The 20,692-nt window shown below is 27.1% G+C and overlaps 4 protein-coding genes and 1 pseudogene across 4 annotated transcripts in view; 3 read left to right on the forward strand and 2 right to left on the reverse strand.

Moving 5' to 3' along the window:
* The window catches only part of LOC105622227 (scavenger receptor class B member 1), a 19,271-nt gene extending 16,228 nt beyond the window's left edge, over positions 1-3,043 (forward strand). Inside the window, exons 8-10 of the mRNA XM_012203652.1 lie at positions 124-176; positions 706-831; positions 2,738-3,043. Of these exons, the coding sequence (XP_012059042.1) occupies positions 124-176; positions 706-831; positions 2,738-3,043 (485 nt within the window). The remainder of the gene's footprint in view (positions 1-123; positions 177-705; positions 832-2,737) is intronic.
* A 1,467-nt stretch (positions 3,044-4,510) lies between these two features.
* LOC105622228 (serine/threonine-protein kinase pelle) lies at positions 4,511-7,009 on the reverse strand. The gene is made up of 6 exons (XM_012203653.1): positions 6,980-7,009; positions 6,840-6,854; positions 6,634-6,715; positions 5,795-6,376; positions 5,104-5,543; positions 4,511-4,849 (listed from the first exon to the last, which is right to left on the reverse strand). The coding sequence occupies exons 1-6, from the start codon at positions 7,007-7,009 to the stop codon at positions 4,511-4,513; spliced, it is 1,488 nt and encodes a 495-aa protein (XP_012059043.1).
* A 2,789-nt stretch (positions 7,010-9,798) lies between these two features.
* LOC105622229 lies at positions 9,799-10,863 on the forward strand (annotated as a pseudogene).
* A 1,133-nt stretch (positions 10,864-11,996) lies between these two features.
* On the forward strand, positions 11,997-13,169 carry LOC105622214 (protein-S-isoprenylcysteine O-methyltransferase). The gene is given in 5 exon segments (XM_012203639.1): positions 11,997-12,041; positions 12,043-12,069; positions 12,071-12,325; positions 12,401-12,880; positions 12,987-13,169. Coding segments are annotated over 5 exon segments (990 nt in total).
* A 3,633-nt stretch (positions 13,170-16,802) lies between these two features.
* The window catches only part of LOC105622231 (basement membrane-specific heparan sulfate proteoglycan core protein-like), a 4,638-nt gene continuing 748 nt past the window's right edge, over positions 16,803-20,692 (reverse strand). The window contains exons 2-6 of the mRNA XM_012203654.1: positions 19,747-20,116; positions 19,110-19,311; positions 18,541-18,891; positions 17,863-17,996; positions 16,803-16,876 (exon numbers count right to left, since the gene is read on the reverse strand). Coding sequence (XP_012059044.1) covers positions 16,803-16,876; positions 17,863-17,996; positions 18,541-18,891; positions 19,110-19,311; positions 19,747-20,116 — 1,131 coding nt within the window. The remainder of the gene's footprint in view (positions 16,877-17,862; positions 17,997-18,540; positions 18,892-19,109; positions 19,312-19,746; positions 20,117-20,692) is intronic.

A 20,692-nucleotide genomic window follows, 5' to 3' on the forward strand; every position in this document is an offset into this window, starting at 1 on the left:
TATATATATATATATATATATATATATATATATATATATATCTAGGTTTACGGTATTACTGTAAGTGATCAGTTACTTACATATTCTTGTATAATTGGGATTAGATAAGTCTTACGTGTATAGATTATTTAATAACTAAAGAATTTCTCAGAATTGCTTATGAAGAACGTTTGAAAGTGATTCATTATTTATTGACATTTTTGTCTTATCTAACATCTAAGACTTGTTCTCTTTTCATACTTCAGGAATGAATTTCTCGTACTTTTTCTTCTTTTTCTTTTCACATTAGAAAGAAAAAGACAAAGATGAATCGTGCAAGAAGTTCAGTCTTGGGTTATAGAAAAAGAGCAGATCTTATGTAAAATGACATTCAAATGAAATTACGTACCATCAAAATTTTCGATATCAAAAGTTTCTCTGATAGGATTAAATTCTAATTACACTTTAATACATTTCAGATTTTACATACAGATTTTACATATTGAAAGCTTTTTCACAAATTAAATTATAATAAAAGGTATTTTTATTAATAAAAACAAATGAAATTATCCAACATGAGATTAACAAATTATATTTTTTAAATAAGACAAAATTATTCATAAGTTAAATTAAAAAATTTGTATGTTTTCAGATTTTGTAATATTTATTAAATTATATGTAATCTTATAACGCGAACTAATAAATCTTTTTTTTACGTCCTTTCAGACAGTTGGTATGCCCATACTTTTCCACTCTAGAATGCAGACGAATTTGATAATGAATCGTTTACGCTACAATTCTAAAATTGCAGCATTCAGTGATATAACGATACCTTTATTTTGGTTCGATTTGGTAGGTAATCAGCAACTTTATTGAATAGACGTAGAAAATTTTCTATGAAAGTTATATATGTTAATTATATATTTCTCGACTTTCTCTGATTCGTTTCTTTTTATATTTATAATTAGCTTGTAGAATAATATCATCGTATGAAAAAAAATTATTTAATTTCTCTAATAAAATCGATAATACAAGATAATGGCAAAGTTATTAATTTGATTCCGTGACATTAAATGTTTCTTTATTTATTTAAAACATAAATAATGGAGCATATAGCTCCACATATGCAAAAGATTTTTTGCACAAGTCATATATTTAAAATTGTAAAAATGTAAATGTTCGGTCACGTCTTGACCATCATCAGTAGAGGAAAGGCATCTATTGTGAGAAACCGAGATCATTTCGGATAAATGCTAGAAGTTTATGGGCAGAATTTAAAAAATAATAGGTCATTTTGAAGGGAATTTAATAAGCTTTAAGATAATATTACATAAAATTTAATTTAAATTCAATCTTTTTTTAAATTAAAGAAATGTAAAAAGTAAGCAAATCGCAAAGTCAAAAAATTGTGCTCCTAATATGAGATGCCCCGAGAAATCGATAGTAAAACGCAAAATATATCAGTAATGTAACTAAAAAACTTTATTTAATGTTTCTTAAATACAATCTCAAACACAGCCAAGCGCGAAAAATGAGTATGCGATACATTATACTCAGAACTCGTCTTCAGTTGAAATCATCGCAGAAATAGGCACTCGACGTTCATTCCAGTTGTCCTTTTTATTATTGTACAATAATATTTATACTTTAGCAACGATTTTCACTATGATACAGGAGCATGGATTATTTCATATTAGAAATATTCTGGATATTACGATTTCCATGCCTTACGGTTTTACGATCATCAAATCTAACTTCTGTAATTAAGCAGTTCAATATCTCATATTTAGTTCGACCTTACCCTATCATTACATGAAGAATTTATTGCCAAATATTTATTTATTAAAAAATAAACAATATTTAAAGGCTCATCTCAATGAAATTTGAAGACATTCAAATTCTAAAATCTTTTTTTTACAATGACTACAGGCATGATGTAATAATGAATTTTCTATTAAACAGTTTTCAATCCAAGAACAATAAATTCATAATGGAGCCAATAGATAGCGTCTATTTAGCAGAACGCCATTATCTCATATTAGGCGCCTATCTCATAATAGGGACTTTCCTCTACAAATAAAAGAATGCGAGATATTAAATAATAAAAACCAATTGAGATGTAAAATTCAAATCCGAAAAATAAGAATTTATATTTGAATATGAATAACTTCCATTGTTACAAAAGATGGACAGATTAAAAAAAGATCGAGGAATTAGTATAATTTTCGGATTAGCATTGATGATGGTCAGGACATGATTGACGTTTTTACTTTTAAATATATGCAACTACTTGTGCAAAAAACATCTTGTGTGTGGCTATATGTTCCTTCTTATTTATGTTTTATGTTATTGAGTCATTTCTAATAACTATTGTTAAAATTTATTTATTGATTTATTTTATAAAATGCTTTTCTTCTCATTTTTTTCAGCATGTAAAGTTTTATTTAAAATTCTACATTTTTTGCATACATTTTTAGGACTTTTTACTTTTCGTGTTCGTAATTCATAGCTTCTAATAACAACGAATGTGTTAATAAATGTATATAAAATATGATAATATTCTTATGTATTCATAAAATATTTTTAGAGAAATGTACATACATTTGCGTAAAAGCATAAATAAAATTTATAATAGTTATAATAGTAACTAGTATAATATTATATATATATATATATATATATATATATATATATATTCTTATGAATTTATGTTTANGTTTTAAACGAATCGTGCAGTGAACAAATCTCTTCCTTACAGTCCATTACGTCGTTATCGACTTATTTGACAATCATATTGAAGTTGGAACTTCGAATATTACCGATCGCACAGATAATATTCATGTATCTACTTGGTATAATTGGAGTGATGACGTTAATGTTATCGCTGATATCTATTGTGTGGATATTAAATCAGCCACAGCAACAGGAGCAGGAAATGATTAAAAATAACGACAATTCCGATTTAAGGGTACCCTTGTATAATGGCCATTATACTTCCATCAATATTGTATCGCCGCTCAAGAAGATCGCATCACAAAGCTATTTGACAGATTATTATAATTAGGTCCCACAATATAAAATATTTGCAATCGCATATCATTGCATGGAAACATGAAGATTTATTTTTTTTTTGCAAATTTGCACATATCATTGATACACGATTCGCATCAATTTAACTAGAAATAAAGCGAATATCGATGGAACTTTTTTTACAATGACGGAAACTTATATATATATATATATATACGCGCGCGCGCAAAGAAGATATAAACGGATATTACTGAGCATATTTTCGATATATACATATTGTATATATAATGCAAATAATGGCACATTTTAAATTTAAACAAGAAAATCTTTGAAACTGTATCTAAATATAATAATTTTATCATATACATTTTTAATTTTTTATATTTTATACTCAATTAAAAAAATTACTGTAATAATATTATCTAAACATGAAGTTATAATATTTGTAATTTTAAGTTTAAATTGCAATTGTGTACAATGTTATTATTAGATATAGTAAAAAAGAAATCCATTATTTTTGCATGAAATTGAATGGAAAAATAATGGATTTCTTTTTATTACACCTAATATATATTTAGATTATTCAAATTTATTAAGTTTCTATGTATATGTATTTTTAATATATATTTAATATTGATCTATAGGGCATATTAGTGAATAAATTTAATTTTGACTTATTTAAATGAGAGAATAATTTTTTTTGTTAATCTCTTGAGAGAGAGAAAAAAATATGTTATATATATATATATATATATATATATATATATATATATTTATTATATAATTATATATAATTTTATATAATTATATATAATTTTATATAATTATATATGAAACATTTTTTCCCATAAAAAATTATTTATATAAATTATAATTGATAATTGTACAAAATAATGTAGTAAGATTGAACGAAATGTGGGTATATTCCATTAAGGTCTCTGCATTATGTTAAAAAAAAAAAATTATTGTGTAACCGATTTTAATTTTAATTTTAAGCTTATTTATTTTTTTCATATATTATAAAAAATTGTTTTAACATTTACTTTTACAACAGCAATAAAATATTGCGAAGTTAGTCGAAAAACATAAAGCCTAATAAAAATATTTTTTCTTTGTATCAAATATAATTTAGGCGTTTATATTGACCGTAATCGTGTGCTTATAATCTGTAAAAATTGATCAATTATCTTCGAATATTTCCTTCTTATCATCGAATGAGAGGGGAATATTTGACTGTGATTAGTCAATTCTTTCAGATTACGACATACGGTTACAGCCAATATAAACACTCTCTTACAGTTAATAGTCCATTTATTAAAATTTTTTAGATAAGGATATAATAACATAAATTATGTTAATGAATTTTTGTAAAATTAAAATTTGTCAATAAAATTGATAATATATAACGAATATACATATATATAATACATATAGAAATATAATTATATTTCATAACAATGATATATATAATATTTTACAATATATTATCCAATATTAAATTTCATAAATCATTCAATGTTTGAAATACAAGTATCATTTCAGGTCGATTTTGTGCCAACCCATTAGCACACCATTTTCCTATAGATATTAAATTTTTATAAACTTGCTTGTTTTCTTCACCAGCTTTATTGTCTATCAATAAAGAAATATCTTTATCCTTCCAAGCTTCAATTAAATCTACTAACAACTTCTCAGGGCGTATATCATCGTAAGCCCGAAGACCAGTCGCCATTTCGAATAAGACTATACCATAACTATAAGTGTCTATTTTTGAAGACAATTTTTTGTCACGTAAAAATTCTTCGGGCAGGTAAGGTCTTGTACCATGAATTCTGCTGATCTAATAATTATTAATAATTATTATTAATATTAATATTTATATTAATATTAATATTTATAATTATTAATTATGTTGTGTATATTATATTAAATAAAAAAATTATTGAAATATACTTTATCAATAATTTTTCAAAATAATTGCTTATTATATCAGAATGCTAATTATATCTTTTAATATATTTTTTAATATATATTTTCTTAAATAATCATAAAATCTAAGAAAGTCTCATAATTTTTTAGCATTTAATTATTTACCTTCATACTATCTTTTTCAAGACCTTCCCGTGCTAAACCAAAATCGCCAATCCTAGGCTCGAAATTTTTATCCAACAAAATATTTGCGCTCTTAATATCACCGTGAATTAATGGTTTGTCACCGATAGTATGCAAGTATTGTAATCCGCGCGCTATACCTTTAGCAATTTCATGTCTTTGCATCCATGTTAACGCTTTAGTCTTTTGTCTTAATAGCAGTCTATCTTCCAAAGACCCATTTTTCATTAGCTGATAAATCAAGCATGGTGCTTCGCCACCAAAACTGTATGCATATAAAGGTAAGATATTTTCATGAGTACGAGAATTCAAAATCTTTATTTCTTTCAATGATTGCTGGAGTTGCAATATGTAACTTTCATCTGAATCAGACCCTTTTTGTCGGATTTTTTTTATTGCAACATCGGTATTTTTCCAAAAACCTATAATATACGATATGAAAACCATAAATATAAATTAATAAATAAATAATTCTTTTCAATCAGATATTCTGCTAATCTGCTTTTTTTAAAGTCAATTAGAATGTGTATAACAAATATCCATTAAAAAAATTCAGTTATTTAAAAATTAAAGCTACTCCATTCATATTTTTTTAAAATCTTCTTTAATCTTTGTCATATTTTAATTTTATAACTGTTAAGCTATTTATGTTAATATAAATTAAGATATATACCTTTGTATACTATTCCAAAACCACCTTTTCCTAATATGTTGTGCTGATTCCATCCATCCGTGGCAATAGCCAGTTCACTATAACTTGCTTGTGGCAAAGTAGTTTCTGTTTTTGGTAATGGTGATTCATTGATCTTTTTTTCATTGCCAGTATTTTGTGGAGATTGTAAAAAAATAGCAGCAGCTGCTGGCGTAGCTACCAATAAATTATTGGAATTGCTTGGACTAATACCCAATTGTGCTGTTGGTTGATTAAAAATTTTATTGACACTTTGCTGTGGCAGTGCACGTTGATTAAAGTTTTGTGTACCAATCTTTAAATCTTTAGTATTTTTGTTAACCAACTGCTTGCGTGACATATTTTGCAAATTGGCTTCTCCATTGTAGAAAAGTCGATGAAATTTCTGTTCAACAAAAGGTAATAAAGGCACCATTGCCTGATAATGCTGCATTCTGGATAATAATACAAACAATTCTGCTATTGTATGATTGAAATGGCCCCATAGTGTCAAGAGTTCATCTGTGGGATTTTTTTCCTTTCTTAAACTCTGTATCGTTAAAACATCATATTGCATCCAAATACCTATCAACATTACATTAATATAAAAAAGGTAACTATATATAAAAATACTAGCTTTGCACATAATATATATAAATTATTGTACATTCTGTTAAAAACAATTGGCTATTGCTAAATAAAATTGGAGCAACATTAAAAAATAAGCATAATATTATATAATGCAGAATCATGAAAGCAAGTAAATGAGATGAATAGGTTAATAATAAACAAATAGATTAGCATGAAACATATATTTTTCAAGAGATTGCCTGCTAACATACCTGCCAGCTCCTCCCATTTATCATTTTGGTTCATAATTTTACAAAATTCTGATCGTTCGGAAAATGGCAAATGATAAATGTACTTGATGCTGTCCATTATTATCGTTTCAGAAATCGTTTCACGAAATATAAGTAATCATCGTATTATAATATACGTTGTATATAATATACATACGTTACAGCAACATATGTCATTAATATAATACCATTAAAATTGTGCTCTATTGACATCATTACAAAAACATCTGTATTCTGCAATTCTTAAAAAAATTGGAGAAAAATATATAGTAGCATGATATGTCATCGACGAAATATTAAATCTGTTCTTTTTAGCTAAAGTTCTTACACGATTTATCTTTCTTCCTTTTCTCTTCATATTGAAAAGAAAAAGAGAAAAGATAAACCATGCAAGATTCATGATTATCAAGTCAGGCATCGACAAGATGCTGTTAAAGATGGTTCGACGCTTGGAGATTCGTGTGCCTGTTAAAATTTAAGTGATTAAGTGAAAGAATAATAAATTAGTAATACGGTATTAATGATAGAATTTATTCGTTTTGTAAATATATGTATATATATATATATATGTATTTAAAATTTAATAATACGATTTTTATTTAAAACTGTGATTTTAATGATATCATCCGAGTTTAATTATCAATAGAGGTAACTGCAGAGGAAAAATTTTAATTTTTCGGCAAAATATAAAAGATAATGTATCATTAAAAATATGCGTTTTTATTTATACAGCTTTTATATAATATATAGTCACGAAAATTTGCCTAGGGCCGAGGATTTTTAATAGTATCTTGTCGTTCAGGGCACAGTGAAAAATAGTCGGCACGTTTCTATCCTGAGGATTTAGTACAGAGACGAACACATCTATTATCCACGATATGATTTTATCGATAGTGTCAGAAAATGTAGTCACATAGTTTCCAAACTGAAAATAGATGTACTGGCGGTAGTGTATAAGCGGTTTCAATAGTAAAGGTCGCAGCTCAGATTTTTGCATAACGCATAACGCACAATGCATAAGCGAAACAACTAATCAAAATCTTTCCTTTCCTCCTATTCTCTAAAAAAGAAAGATTTCGATTGGTTGATTTCTTTATGTACTATGTATTGTGCATTATGCGAAAGTCTGTGCTGCGACCATAAGGGTCATTCTACACAACTTGCATAGTCGCATAAACATATGTAGAAAATAAAGAAAATCATCCAATCGTATTTTACCTTTCTCTTTATGACAGAAATGTGATTGGATAATTTTTTGTATGCATATGATTATGCGGCTATGCAAATTGTGTATGGAATAATCCTAATAATAAAAAGACCGGCATGGTCGCCGAGGATAGAGTTTTTGAACGCCCATCGAAATGGGACTGAGGGCGATGCTGCAAACGTTTTGAAGCATTTTTTTAATTGGTCCAGTTTATAAAGTTCTTTCTTCTAATTGGTCCATCAAATGCTTCAAAACATTTGTAGTAAGACTTTGACCAGCCTGAGTTGGAACTGTTGGAAATTGGAACGAGTTTTGAATGATCGTCAACGATCGTTTCATGGATTGATTACGTTAAGTGATTAGGATATTTTTAATTTGATAAAACAATGATTAAATTAAAGAGAAACTGCACAGGATCAAGAAGCCGCTATAAAAATATTAGCACATATGTCATTAAGGTAATCGATTTATATATGTATATATATTTTTTTTGTCCGTTTGGTTTCTTAAATATCATATGTAATATATATACAAACAAGCCCTTTCGTTCCCTCATTTCCCTGAAAAAAAATTATAATTCGAATATAATCTACACACAAATGTAAGAAGAGTAACAGGAGCATAAATTAGAATGGCGGAAAAAAATATTTTGAAGAAGTACATGCCTCTTACGTTCGTGATTCTAATGTACGCTTTCTAGAAGCTTCATCAATGATGCCATCACTCTCCCCGTATATACTCGATTTCCTATCTTTATTTTCGCCATTTTATGATACTTTCCAATTTATGATACACCGAAATAATGATGTATCAATAGCTAACTATATAGCTAATAGTATTCTAATTGAAAATAATCTATAATTATGTATACATATTAAAGGATACTATGTCTTGATCTTGACGTATGTCAAGGTCATGATTCTAATTGCGAGTAACTTAGCTTTAGCAACTAGATAATAATCTTATTATAGTTTTTAAGACATTCATAGCAAATTTGATTTACTAATTCGACTCTGCTTTGAGTCAATGGATAATGGTTTACTCTTTTCAGCTGCATTCCTTGCATAGTTAAACTCTTCTTTTACACCTAAACAGATTATTAAATCGGAGTCGGATTGAGTCAGTAAATTGAATGTGCTTTTAGATTTAATTTTAATAGAAAATTTTTATCTTGGAGAACGAACTCCCATGATTTTAACTTTGATATATTGTCAAGGTCATGTTCATGTCAAGATTGAGATCATCAGAGTTTAGATCAAAATTTTCTACTAAAATTATTCTTTAAATATTTCAGAAACTATCAGAGGTTGTTAAGGTAAAGTTATATATACTTAGGATCATGACTTTAATAACATATAATATGTCAAAGTCAAATTATTGGATGATGTTCCTTAATGTACGTAATTTCCAAACAATTTTATTAAAACTCAGTAACAATATTTATAAAACACATAATAATTTATTAAAACAGGAGCATGACATTTTTGTTTTATTAATATTTATTGTTATTAAATTAACAAAATTATATACATATTAATTATATTATTATTATGATTTTTTTTTAATTTTTTGTTTTAGAAACACAGAAAAAGAAATGAAAAAAATTGTTAAATGGCATACATGATTCAAAGAAATCAAGTAAATCTAATGAAATAGATAAAAATATACTTACAAGCAAGCAAAAGAACAAAAAGAAGAAAAAGCATTCTGGGAATAAATCTAATGTAAAAGATACAAAAGAATCAGATGCTCTAATGAAGAATAATATAGATAATAAAATGAAAAATAAATTTGAAATATGAATGATATGAAGAAATCAGATTTTTTAACAACATATTATATTTAAAAGATGAAAAAACATCAAAGATATTTCAAGAACTATCAATTAACACAAGTAATAAATCAGAAAACAAGAAAAAAAATAAAAAACGAAGCTGGAGATGAATCTTAAACACGCAAATAAAAATGTAAGAGTCGCTGTAAGAGTCGATGAAAGAAACAAGAAACTAGAAAGAGGTGTAAAAGAATCAATTAATTTTGAGCATAAAATGACAAAAATTGAGAAACTTAAAAAGATAACTGGAAAAAAAATGAAACGAATGTCAGCTAAAGAAGTGCATATATAAAAAATAAAGATGAGTTGTTAAAGCTGAACAAACACATGAGAAAAATTAAACAATTAGAAGAAATGCTTGCTAGAAAGTCGGAAATAATGCAGAAATAATGCTTTTAAAGATAAAATGACAACACAGTTAAAAGCAACTAGATTTAAAATTATAAAGAGATATTATGCAATAATGACAGTTCGCAATCTAAGCATTATTTTAAACAGAATCTTGATGATTTTAAGGCTTATCAGATATAAATGGCAACTTGAACAATGGACAATGAATCCATTGGATGTTATAATATCATCGATTAGAATTGTTTGTATATTATGCTTTATTGCTAAACAAAATTTAGATGAGCCTAAATATTATAATGTCTTAATAATTTTAGACCAACAGACAACATAATTGCTGATTTTGGATGTGAAGCACGACTCGCTGCTTCTGCTCCTCATGTGGTACATTCATTTGATTTCATTGCTCTGAATGATAGAGTGAAAGCTTATGATATGTCTTCTACTCCATTACAAACAAACAGCATACACGTTGTATTTTGTCTCTCTTTAATAGGATCTAATCTTAACGATTATATAATAGAAGCCAATAGGGTTCTGAAAGACAGGTAAGTAATAATAATGTTTTTAATTGGATAACATAAGAAATTAACATTTTTGTTCCAATAAATTTAGTGGTATCTTGAAAATAGCCGAAATGGAAAACAGATTCGAGGATGTGAAATATTGTATAAGATTGTTGTATAATTATGGTTTTAAAAATACGAGGAAAGATTTGTTTAATTTGTTTTATTTTATGGATTTCAAGAAAGCTAAAGCTATAAGCATAAAGAAAACTTTCCCTCCAATTACGCTGAAATCATGTTTATAAAAAAGGTTATAAAAAAAGATAAAATTTTATTATATTATTGACAATATTTTATTTTGGATAAGAAACTTTAATTTGTTTTGTATAAAGAATTTTAATTTTATTTTTTTTACAAAATTTAAAATTATTTTGCATGGAAAGATATTTATGTTCTTGTAAACTCTTATGTGTTATCAATATCTAAACCATGTTGATATCACCATACTTCTAAATGTAGTAAGTAATAAATTTATGTCAAACGATTAGGTAATTACTTTATGTACCTGCTTAAATATTATGTTATTCTTTGATACATATTGTTCTATGTTAGTACAAATTATATAATTATAAGAAGTAAAATATATTTAATAATTTTTATGGACTTTATAATATATTATAAAAACGCAAATATATATACATATATTTATAAAAAATATATAGTTTATCTTATTTCTTAATTGATATTACATAAATACTTAAAATAAAGTATTGTTTCACGGTGAGTCATTCAACTTGAATATTTTGAAAAGAAAATATTTCTTATGTGTATATTTTTTTTAATGATCAAGTACGATCCTTTTTAATGTCAAATTAGAAATGTCGAAAATAATGACATTTTAATTCATTTCTTATATCGTATTTGTAGCCAAAACAATTGATAATGTCAACGCCCTTTAATTGTGACTGGGCTTTCCCAGGTCTTTTTGATGAACAAAAAAATTTTCTTTGGCTAGCAGTCTAATAATACTTCGTCGATGACTGCCTGCAGGGACGTAGATTACATTTATATAGCTCGATTTACGCCAAAATTATAAAATCAATGTTATGAAAACTAGCCAACCACAGCTAATTCCTCTGAAGAAAGGAATGACTGTGATTGGCCAGTTTTATAACATCGATTTTATGACTTTAGCGTAAATCGTAAAGGTAGTCATTGATCACTGACAGTATCGACCATGTGACGGCACTGCAGTCAACTGCAGTGCAGAGTGCAGTGATCGACAAAACAAAGAGAAAGAGAAGTTTGACGTAAGGACTTTTTGTTTAATAATTTTGATTGCCTTGCTCTTATATTTTAAAAACTTTGACTTTTAATTCTTCCTATTTGACAGTGTTAAGCAATATATTACTGCCAATATAAAGCAAGATTTCTATTATAAAAAAAACGTATGAGCCATGAATTATTATAAATAGTTGAGAATTCGCTGGAGAGTTGATTGGATATGTTGTCACGTTGTTTATCGTGACCAATCGTGATTATCGTTTATCATTTCAAAAGTGTCGAGAGGTTTTCATGAGGAAAATGTGTCGCGAAGGAGCTCTCAGTTTATTCTGTTTTATTATAGCAGGTTTAATCTCCCTTTTCCCTGAACTGCAATTCAGGTTAGGATTCGATATTTATGTCGCATATTTTACAAATATTTGGCTTTTACATGCGGTACAGTACATACTTATAAATGTGTCTGCATTGCTGGCATTTCGTGGTTTTGCTTATCAAGTAAGTTGTCTCATTATCATGTTATATTATGTATTATAATACATAAAATTTTATATGCTATTATGTTTTTTACAGGTTGCAATCAGAGCATTATTTCTTGGATATATCTTTGGAATTGGTATTTTAGTATCAATCAATGCTCCACCATCATGGCAGGTGTTTGGCATTTATACAACAGTATTAGCGAGTTTTCATTATACGGAATTTTTAGCTATTGCCTGGTCAAATCCAGCTGCATTGTCGATCGACAGTTTCATCCTTAATCATAGCATAGCATATGGGATAGCAGCATGTCTCAGTTGGATGGAGTTTATCATAGAGAGGCATTACTTCAACTTAATGAAAAGACCTTCCTTCGTGTGTTATTTTGGTCTAATGTTATGCATTTCTGGTGAAATTTTAAGAAAATTAGCAATGTGTACTGCAAGACACAATTTTAACCATGTTGTGCAAAATGAAAAAAGGAACAATCATGAGCTTGTTACACATGGTGTATATAATTTTTGTAGACATCCTAGTTATGTAGGATGGTTTTATTGGTCCATAGGAACGCAGGTGAGATATCATAAATTTTTTACAATTAGGCTCTATACTTTTTACAATTTCGTTCTATACTTTTATTACTTAATTTTTAATTAACATTCATAAATTTTTATTCCAGTTAATACTTCAAAATCCACTATGCCTCTTTGCATACGCACTGATGTCATGGAGTTTTTTCCATGATCGTGTTCTGATTGAAGAAATGACTTTGTTAAGTTTCTTCGGTGAAGACTATGTTCAATATCAAAGAAGAGTAGGTACTGGGCTTCCATTTATTTCTGGATATAAGATTAATTCATAGCATCCTGTGCTAGTGTAGTCATATATTTTATAAAAAGATCTAACAGATAAAAAAGAACGCATTTTGTATGTTTGTAGAAGACGAGATTAGATTAATTAGTCATATAAGAATCTACATTTAGAAAAATTTGTATGTATATATATATATATATATATATATATATGTGTATATAATTTGAGAATAATTTATTAATTTTCACTAATCCGTTTTGTCTTCATTTATTATTTAAATAATTTTAATTGTGATATGTAATTATATATTTATGTATACATATTATAATGTATTGATGCCAATTTACTTGTCTAGTCGTAAATTTTTTGTCTTAAAATTTGTTATATGAATGGGAAACTCAGGTTTAATATCGTAATTGTTACTTAGCATTTACGATATATGCTAATATATAATATAAAAATAATAATATGTAAGTTTTGTAAAATTATGTAAATAAACGCTGGTTAAGGTTGTCTTTGGGGTCTAGTGGTATACATATGTATCAGTATGTAGTTTTTATCATTATATGTCTTTGTACAATGAATATTCAATTTTATTAATAAAATTTTATTAATAAAATTAATATAAAATATTCATTTCATCCAAATTCTCTTTATTTACAAATGGTATGCAAGAAAAATGTGTCGCTTATGACACATTTCTCGATTATGATTCAATGGCTGGAGTGAGTACTCAGGAGTCTTAAAATCTTTGTTTAGAATTAAATAATTACAAATTATTAATTATTCATAAAAATATTCACAATGAAATAAAAGCACACAATTTGTTAGCAAAATTATAATTTATTGTCTCATTTTCTTTGAAGAATTTTATGTAACAATAGACTACATATATATATTATGGTAGATACTTTCAGTATGATTTTATAATACAGGGTGGAGCAATATTAGCTATTACCATACCTGAAACATTGCTCTTAATTGAGGTGTTCTAATTAGGATGCCACTGGCATTATTCACATCCAAACGTCGCAGTCGCGTAAAAAAGGCATTTCAGACCGGAATATTTGTTATTGCATCCTGTACAAATAATGCAATATACATACATATTACATTATTATGTAACTAACAACGTTTGCATGAACATCAAAAAGCGTTCATTCGATGTCGATGTAAGATTAAGATGTGTTAGAATATAATTATACAAGTATATGCATCGGTTTTTTTCTGTACATGATCATTTACAATGTATTATAATAGAATCATAGCGAACGTAGAAAATTCCACAAGAGCTATGATATATTATTTCGGTATTCCATTCTTCAAATAATATCTAAAGGCAATATCTCGTTTAATGACATTCTTTTTTCATTATTCGCAATAATTTTAGTTTATTAATCGAATTACGTATCATAAGGAATACATTAACGAAACATTAAATGTCGGCAATGCACATATTGCAGTACGTATGTTATGCTGTGTTCTATTTGAATCAATCCAATTACATTTTTCCGAAATTATTAGTAATATATAAAAAAGTTTCTAATAAAAGTGGAATGATTTCAAGGAGAACATATTTTGGTTACGATTTTTTCTTCGATGGAGACATCAAAATTAAGGATATGAAGGTCATCTTCACTTCACATTCTCATAGAAGAAAAAAAAATGTGACCAAAATGCCGTCGAGGCTGTTCCATTTTCATCTGAAATCATCTTTTTGTGTCATCAATAATTTGGGAGAAAATTAACTAGATTAAACTGGGATACTCTATACGAAGATCATTGAAAAGTATAATTGTATAAATTAGATGATACTTTTTGACGGAATGAATAGAATCACATGGAAAAGTAAAAAGTAGAAAAATGACAGACTCATAAAAATGTATTGAACACGGATACACTGCAGAGAAAACGTATTTAATTGAAAGTTAATTATCCAGCAAGCTATACTGATATATTAAAACATTCCGTCTCTGTAAGTATATCTAATATAATTCAATGATTTAAAAAGATTAAAATCAATTGTTTTAATCGTTGAGAACAATAAAATGTTATTTTATATAGTAAATATTGCACTTTAACTGATATTTGGAAAATTATAATCTATAAATTAATATATTCTGTAGATAGAGATGATATAACTTGATAGCCGAACAATTATTATCAAATTGTACGTTTTACTTTCATAAAGTCTCAAATATAAAGAATATTAGAGAACGCTTACTGTTTACTTTATACGCGAGTTTTTCATAATCTATTCGATATAAATTTTATATATGTAGCAACACACATTTTTTACTTACGCCATCCTTATCCCTATTACTATTCTCTCGTATGTAACTTTCTTCGTTTACATATCACGCAGTCTGATTAAATTTTTTTAATAAAAAAAACGTACATTCGATGATACTGTTCAATTACTTATTCATTTATTCTTGATTATTCGGCTGTTATTCCCTTGCATTAAAAATCACATTTAAGCACCTACATGCGTATATTATATGGTAAATGATAAGTATTCATCATGGTATGAGTGCAATCTGGATTTGCAGAATCAATCAAGTTCATCAATCCTTTATATTTGATTGTTGATGTATGTATTTTGTTTCAAAATTCTCGTTTTTCAGATATTAATAAAGAATAATGTCCGTAACTTATGCATTTCGCATTATAAATATATAAATGTGCATTCTCTTTTCAAGTGTAAAAATTCGATATCTAATATCGATTATAGAAAAATTGTTAATATCGTTTCTATAACGAAATGACTGTGAGAATTTATTGTCTTTCTGATATAATAACGGTAGATATATCAAAGTCTTAGTAAAGCTTTGATTACACTCATACACTAGTGAATAATAGGATTTATTTCCTATATAACGCAGAATTTTATTATCGTATTATAAATATGAATAAATCAGCACGTGGCAGTGAAAAATTATAATATACTAATGTACTTTATCATTATCAACATATTTTCCTTTCGTATCACTGTATCAGCTGCTCAAAGTCGTTCAGCTGATTCGCAAAAATAAGATACCGCGAAGCGGTGGATTACATAAAACAGAATGAGGAGAAACAGGAAAGACATGAGAAGCTTAATTGCTATATCCTTCTTGTATTTACATTGCAACTGATAGTAAATAAAGAATTCTAGATGAGCATAAATCTGTCACTTTTAAAATAATAATTTGTTAGTTGCGAATTGAATTGTATCTACTCGTTTTGTACAAATAAAGCGGTATAAAACGTTATAGTTATTATAAAATATCGATAGCAATATATTAGTGCAGATAGACTCTGTATCTATGGATATAAAATTGGTTTGTTGCTCGTTTAGCAAGTTACTTTCGTATCTTTCACATGTTACCTCAGATCATTTATGATAAACCATCAAAAAAGTACATGCATTTTAAATACGTTTTACTTTTCGATTTTTGCATATATGCAGAATTCCTCATCAAACCAAATAGCTTTAATCGAAAAGTTGCGTCTTTAATATATTACACAATATTTCGACAACGTTTGATTAGCTGTAATAACAGATTTGCTTTTGATCCTTCATATTTCTAATGTTCTCAAAATATTAGATATGAAAAATTTAACATACATATTTGGCTTTAAATACGACATTTACATCAACGCTATAACCGTTCGTAAGGGATACGAATTGTATAGATCCTTAGATGCAAATGCGATTCTTCTCTTCAATATCTTTCGAGGTCACCACGAGTAGGAAGTCTATCAGTTCGATCACTGCAAAATAAAAAACATAAAATTAATAGATACTTTCATAAAAATTTTTCTTAAAATTTTTCATATAATTTTTTATAATTTTTATGTAAATTTTAAAATTTTTTAGAGTTCTGTATAATTTTATAACTTTTTAAAGAATTTCTCAGATTTTTTAATATGAATTGGAACATTTTTCAGAAAATCTACATTTCTAGAATTTTTCATCAGTAAATTCTGAAATATTCTAAGACTTCTAAAATTTTTCTGATTTCTGAAAGAAACTTGTAAAATCATGAGAGTTTAAAGTATTTTTTTCAGAAATCTTCATAAATTTAAATTTTACAGAACGAAAAATCCATTACAGTGATGCTAATACAGTATATTGTATTTCTTATCTCATATTTTGAGATAAGAAATACAATAAAAAATGAATCATAACAAATCTTATTATTTAAGAAAAAATTAATTATAATTAATTATAATTAATTATAATTAATAAGATTTCAAAAATAGATCTTCGTCTTCTAAAAATTAAAATATGATAAATTTTTAAAAATATTAGAATTGTTTGTTCAGTTAATTAATTTAAAAACAAGTTTACATATTATGCATTAGTAATGAATGTCGAATACATTAATATTTGTAAAAGAATAAAGAAATGATGGAAAGTGACATACCGTAATTTCGCCGTGTTACTTCCAACGTCGGTATTAAGCATTAAATAATTTACAAATTTATTAGCTGTACATATTATGCAAACTCGCAGAAATACATACCCTTTAAAGAATACTGTACATTTGCAGCGTGATTTGATAATAACATGATTTGGTCTAAAGGGAAATATGTATTTCCGACAAGTGAAATTGATAATGTTCTATTCATTTAGCTTAACAAGCTGTTGAGAACGTTAACTGCATCTATGCATAACAGCGTGAAAAGTACACTTTGTTCCTTAATGTCCCTAGTCAAAGCGATCAAATTTTGAAGTATAATTAATAATGAATAACTTGTCATGTCATACGCGGCAAGATTGGACGCGGGTTTCGGATGAATAATGTTCACCGGCGGCGGTGGTACAAACGCATCGAATCCGTCCGCATCCGCATCTGTGAATACCAGCGAAGATGGTATCCATCTTACTCTGAGCAGCATGCGAAATAAATATCCAATGATGTTAGTCAGTTCAACGTTACCGCATATAATTTATATTCATATTTCTAAATTAATTGTAGAAATTATTTGAACAATTAATATAATATTTGTTTGAATAATTTCTATTTTCTCTAAATTCTTTGGAGTGAAATTTCACTTTAAAGAGTAAAAAGTGAAACAATCTTTAAAAAAATGACTCAATTTAAAGTCTTTAAGAATGAAATTTCACTTTTCAGAATGAGATTCACTCTAAAAATTTTAAAATACAATTCATTAGATTACTAACATTAGATTACTGACAAGTAATTAAAAATCAAATTTTGTATATCATTTGTTGAGTTAAATGTTATGTTTGTTATAATCTAAACTATTTAAATTTACTAAATAAAAAATAAAAATCTAAAGATCTGTAAGAAGAAATTAGCTTCAAATACTAGAAATGATTTTTTTAATATAAATAATATATATTGTATACTATGAAATTACATATTTGGAGAAAAAAATGTTTTTTTTAATTCTGGTGCAATGTTTACCTGGTGCATGGTGAGACATTTACTCCCCTGATGGCCTTCTCGCCGATGTCGATAGCCCCTGAGTCTTGCACCTCCAGCGTGTAAATGCAACCGGAGAATCCGTCGTGGTATTTACCGTAAGTCATTGCATAATCAGGTAAACCACCCAAGTAAACGTTACCCCTTGCATCAAGAATTTGCTGAAGTCCGTCACTGATACCACTTTCGGTATGTTCTCCATTCAGTTCGATGCTACCGTCACTTCTTTGACGTTTCAGGATTATCCTATGCCGTTCTCCGTCATCGACGCGCTGGGCGGTGATGCGAATTACAGCGGGACCAGAGCCCAAGTTGTATTGATATTCCACATATCTGGAAACACAAAAATGGTATAAATATACAAAGATTTAAAATTAGAATAGCGGACGGTTCTATTCTTTAAAAAAAAATTTAGTTCTTTAAATGCTCGTGAGAATACTGCTCAATTCAAAATTTTTAATTAGAAAATGCAATTTTTCAATTCAATTGAATTTAAAAAAATAGTGAAAATAGACTATAAATGCTATTAAAGTACGCTCGATATGGCTTACCCATCTACTACAGCAACAGCGATGTAATCATTGGGTATTAGATCGTTCGGCGTTTGACCATGCCACATGATCAATCCGTAACTCTTATTAGTGCTGATCTCGAGACCAAAAACCTCACGCTCTTCTTCATGCATCATAACAGATCTGTCTAGTTCCAGCCAGCCATCTCCTCTGAAGGCAACATCATACGTAATCTCTGCCACTATAAATATATAATCACATTATTCATAATTATTTTATTTCTATTTTTTAATTATTTTATTATACATTTTAAATATATATAATTCTATTAATAATCTAATGTTAATAAACATTTTAATCTGAGAATAATTTATTGTCTCAGCCAGATTCGAACCTTGATTTCCCCATATTTCGTGCATACTTCATCATTCGATTATCGATTTCAACAATATAATATAATTAAATCATATTTAACTTATGTTTTAATTATTATAGTGACATTTTTTGTAACGTATCTTATATAAAGAGATCTATATATACAAGCGTTACGAAAAATAATTTTCATCTTTTTTTTACGTACACATATATTTTTAAAAATTTAGGAAAATAATTTTTTTTTTGCATAATTAATTATAATTTAGATATAATAAATAGTATACATTTTTTTCGTACTCACACTTTTCGCAATTTTGCCCATTATAACCGAGGCGACAATCACATTTGTAGGAGTCATGAAGATCTGTACAAGTACCACCGTTTCTACATGGAGTAAGAAATTCACATTGCTTTTGCATCTTCTCGCAGTTTCTGCCTGCGTATCCGTATTCGCATATACACGAATAATCATCGTTTAAATTTTGACACTGACCATGGATGCAAGGATTCGATGAACAAGGGTAATACAACGTTGTTGGCGGTTGCGTGGATGCTGGAGTAGTGGTAGTATGAATTATTGTTTGATTCGGATGAGGCTCTGAACAATCTTCGATATTAGCCGCGTCGATTGATGACTTCATTATATCCAAACTAACTGATGAAACTTCAAGCTATAATATAATTTAACAAATACCCATTAAAAATGGAGTTTCTTGTTCTCTATTGCAATGAAATTTGTTAATTATTATATATTTTCATCTTATTGTAATACTTTATGTTATTCCTTATATAGCTTTTCTTTAAGATTTTATTGGAAAGCCCCCATTAATTTAGTTAGATAAAGTAACAAAATATATTAAATATCGGATATTAAAATAAAAAATAGGCTTCTTATTTTATTTTACTAATATTTTTAGAAAAAATGTTTTTTAGATTTCATAGAAAATTTCTTTAGAAAAAATTTTTCATAAAATTTATCATATAATTTTTAACAATTTTTATAAATATGTATGTTCCTAAATTAGAATTAAATTTAGAATTTTTATATAATTTTATTATGTTATAAAAAATTTCTTTGATTTTTTTATATAATGAATTGAAAACACTTTTCAAAAATGATGAGAAACAATCTTTCTAGGTAGATATTTTTCTAAAAATTCTTTATATATATATATATATATAAGAATATATATATATATATATATATATATATATATATATATACTAATAACACTAAATAATTAAAT

This window comes from Atta cephalotes, assembly GCF_000143395.1.
Source record: "Atta cephalotes unplaced genomic scaffold scaffold00041, whole genome shotgun sequence".
Lineage (NCBI taxonomy): Eukaryota > Metazoa > Arthropoda > Insecta > Hymenoptera > Formicidae > Atta > Atta cephalotes.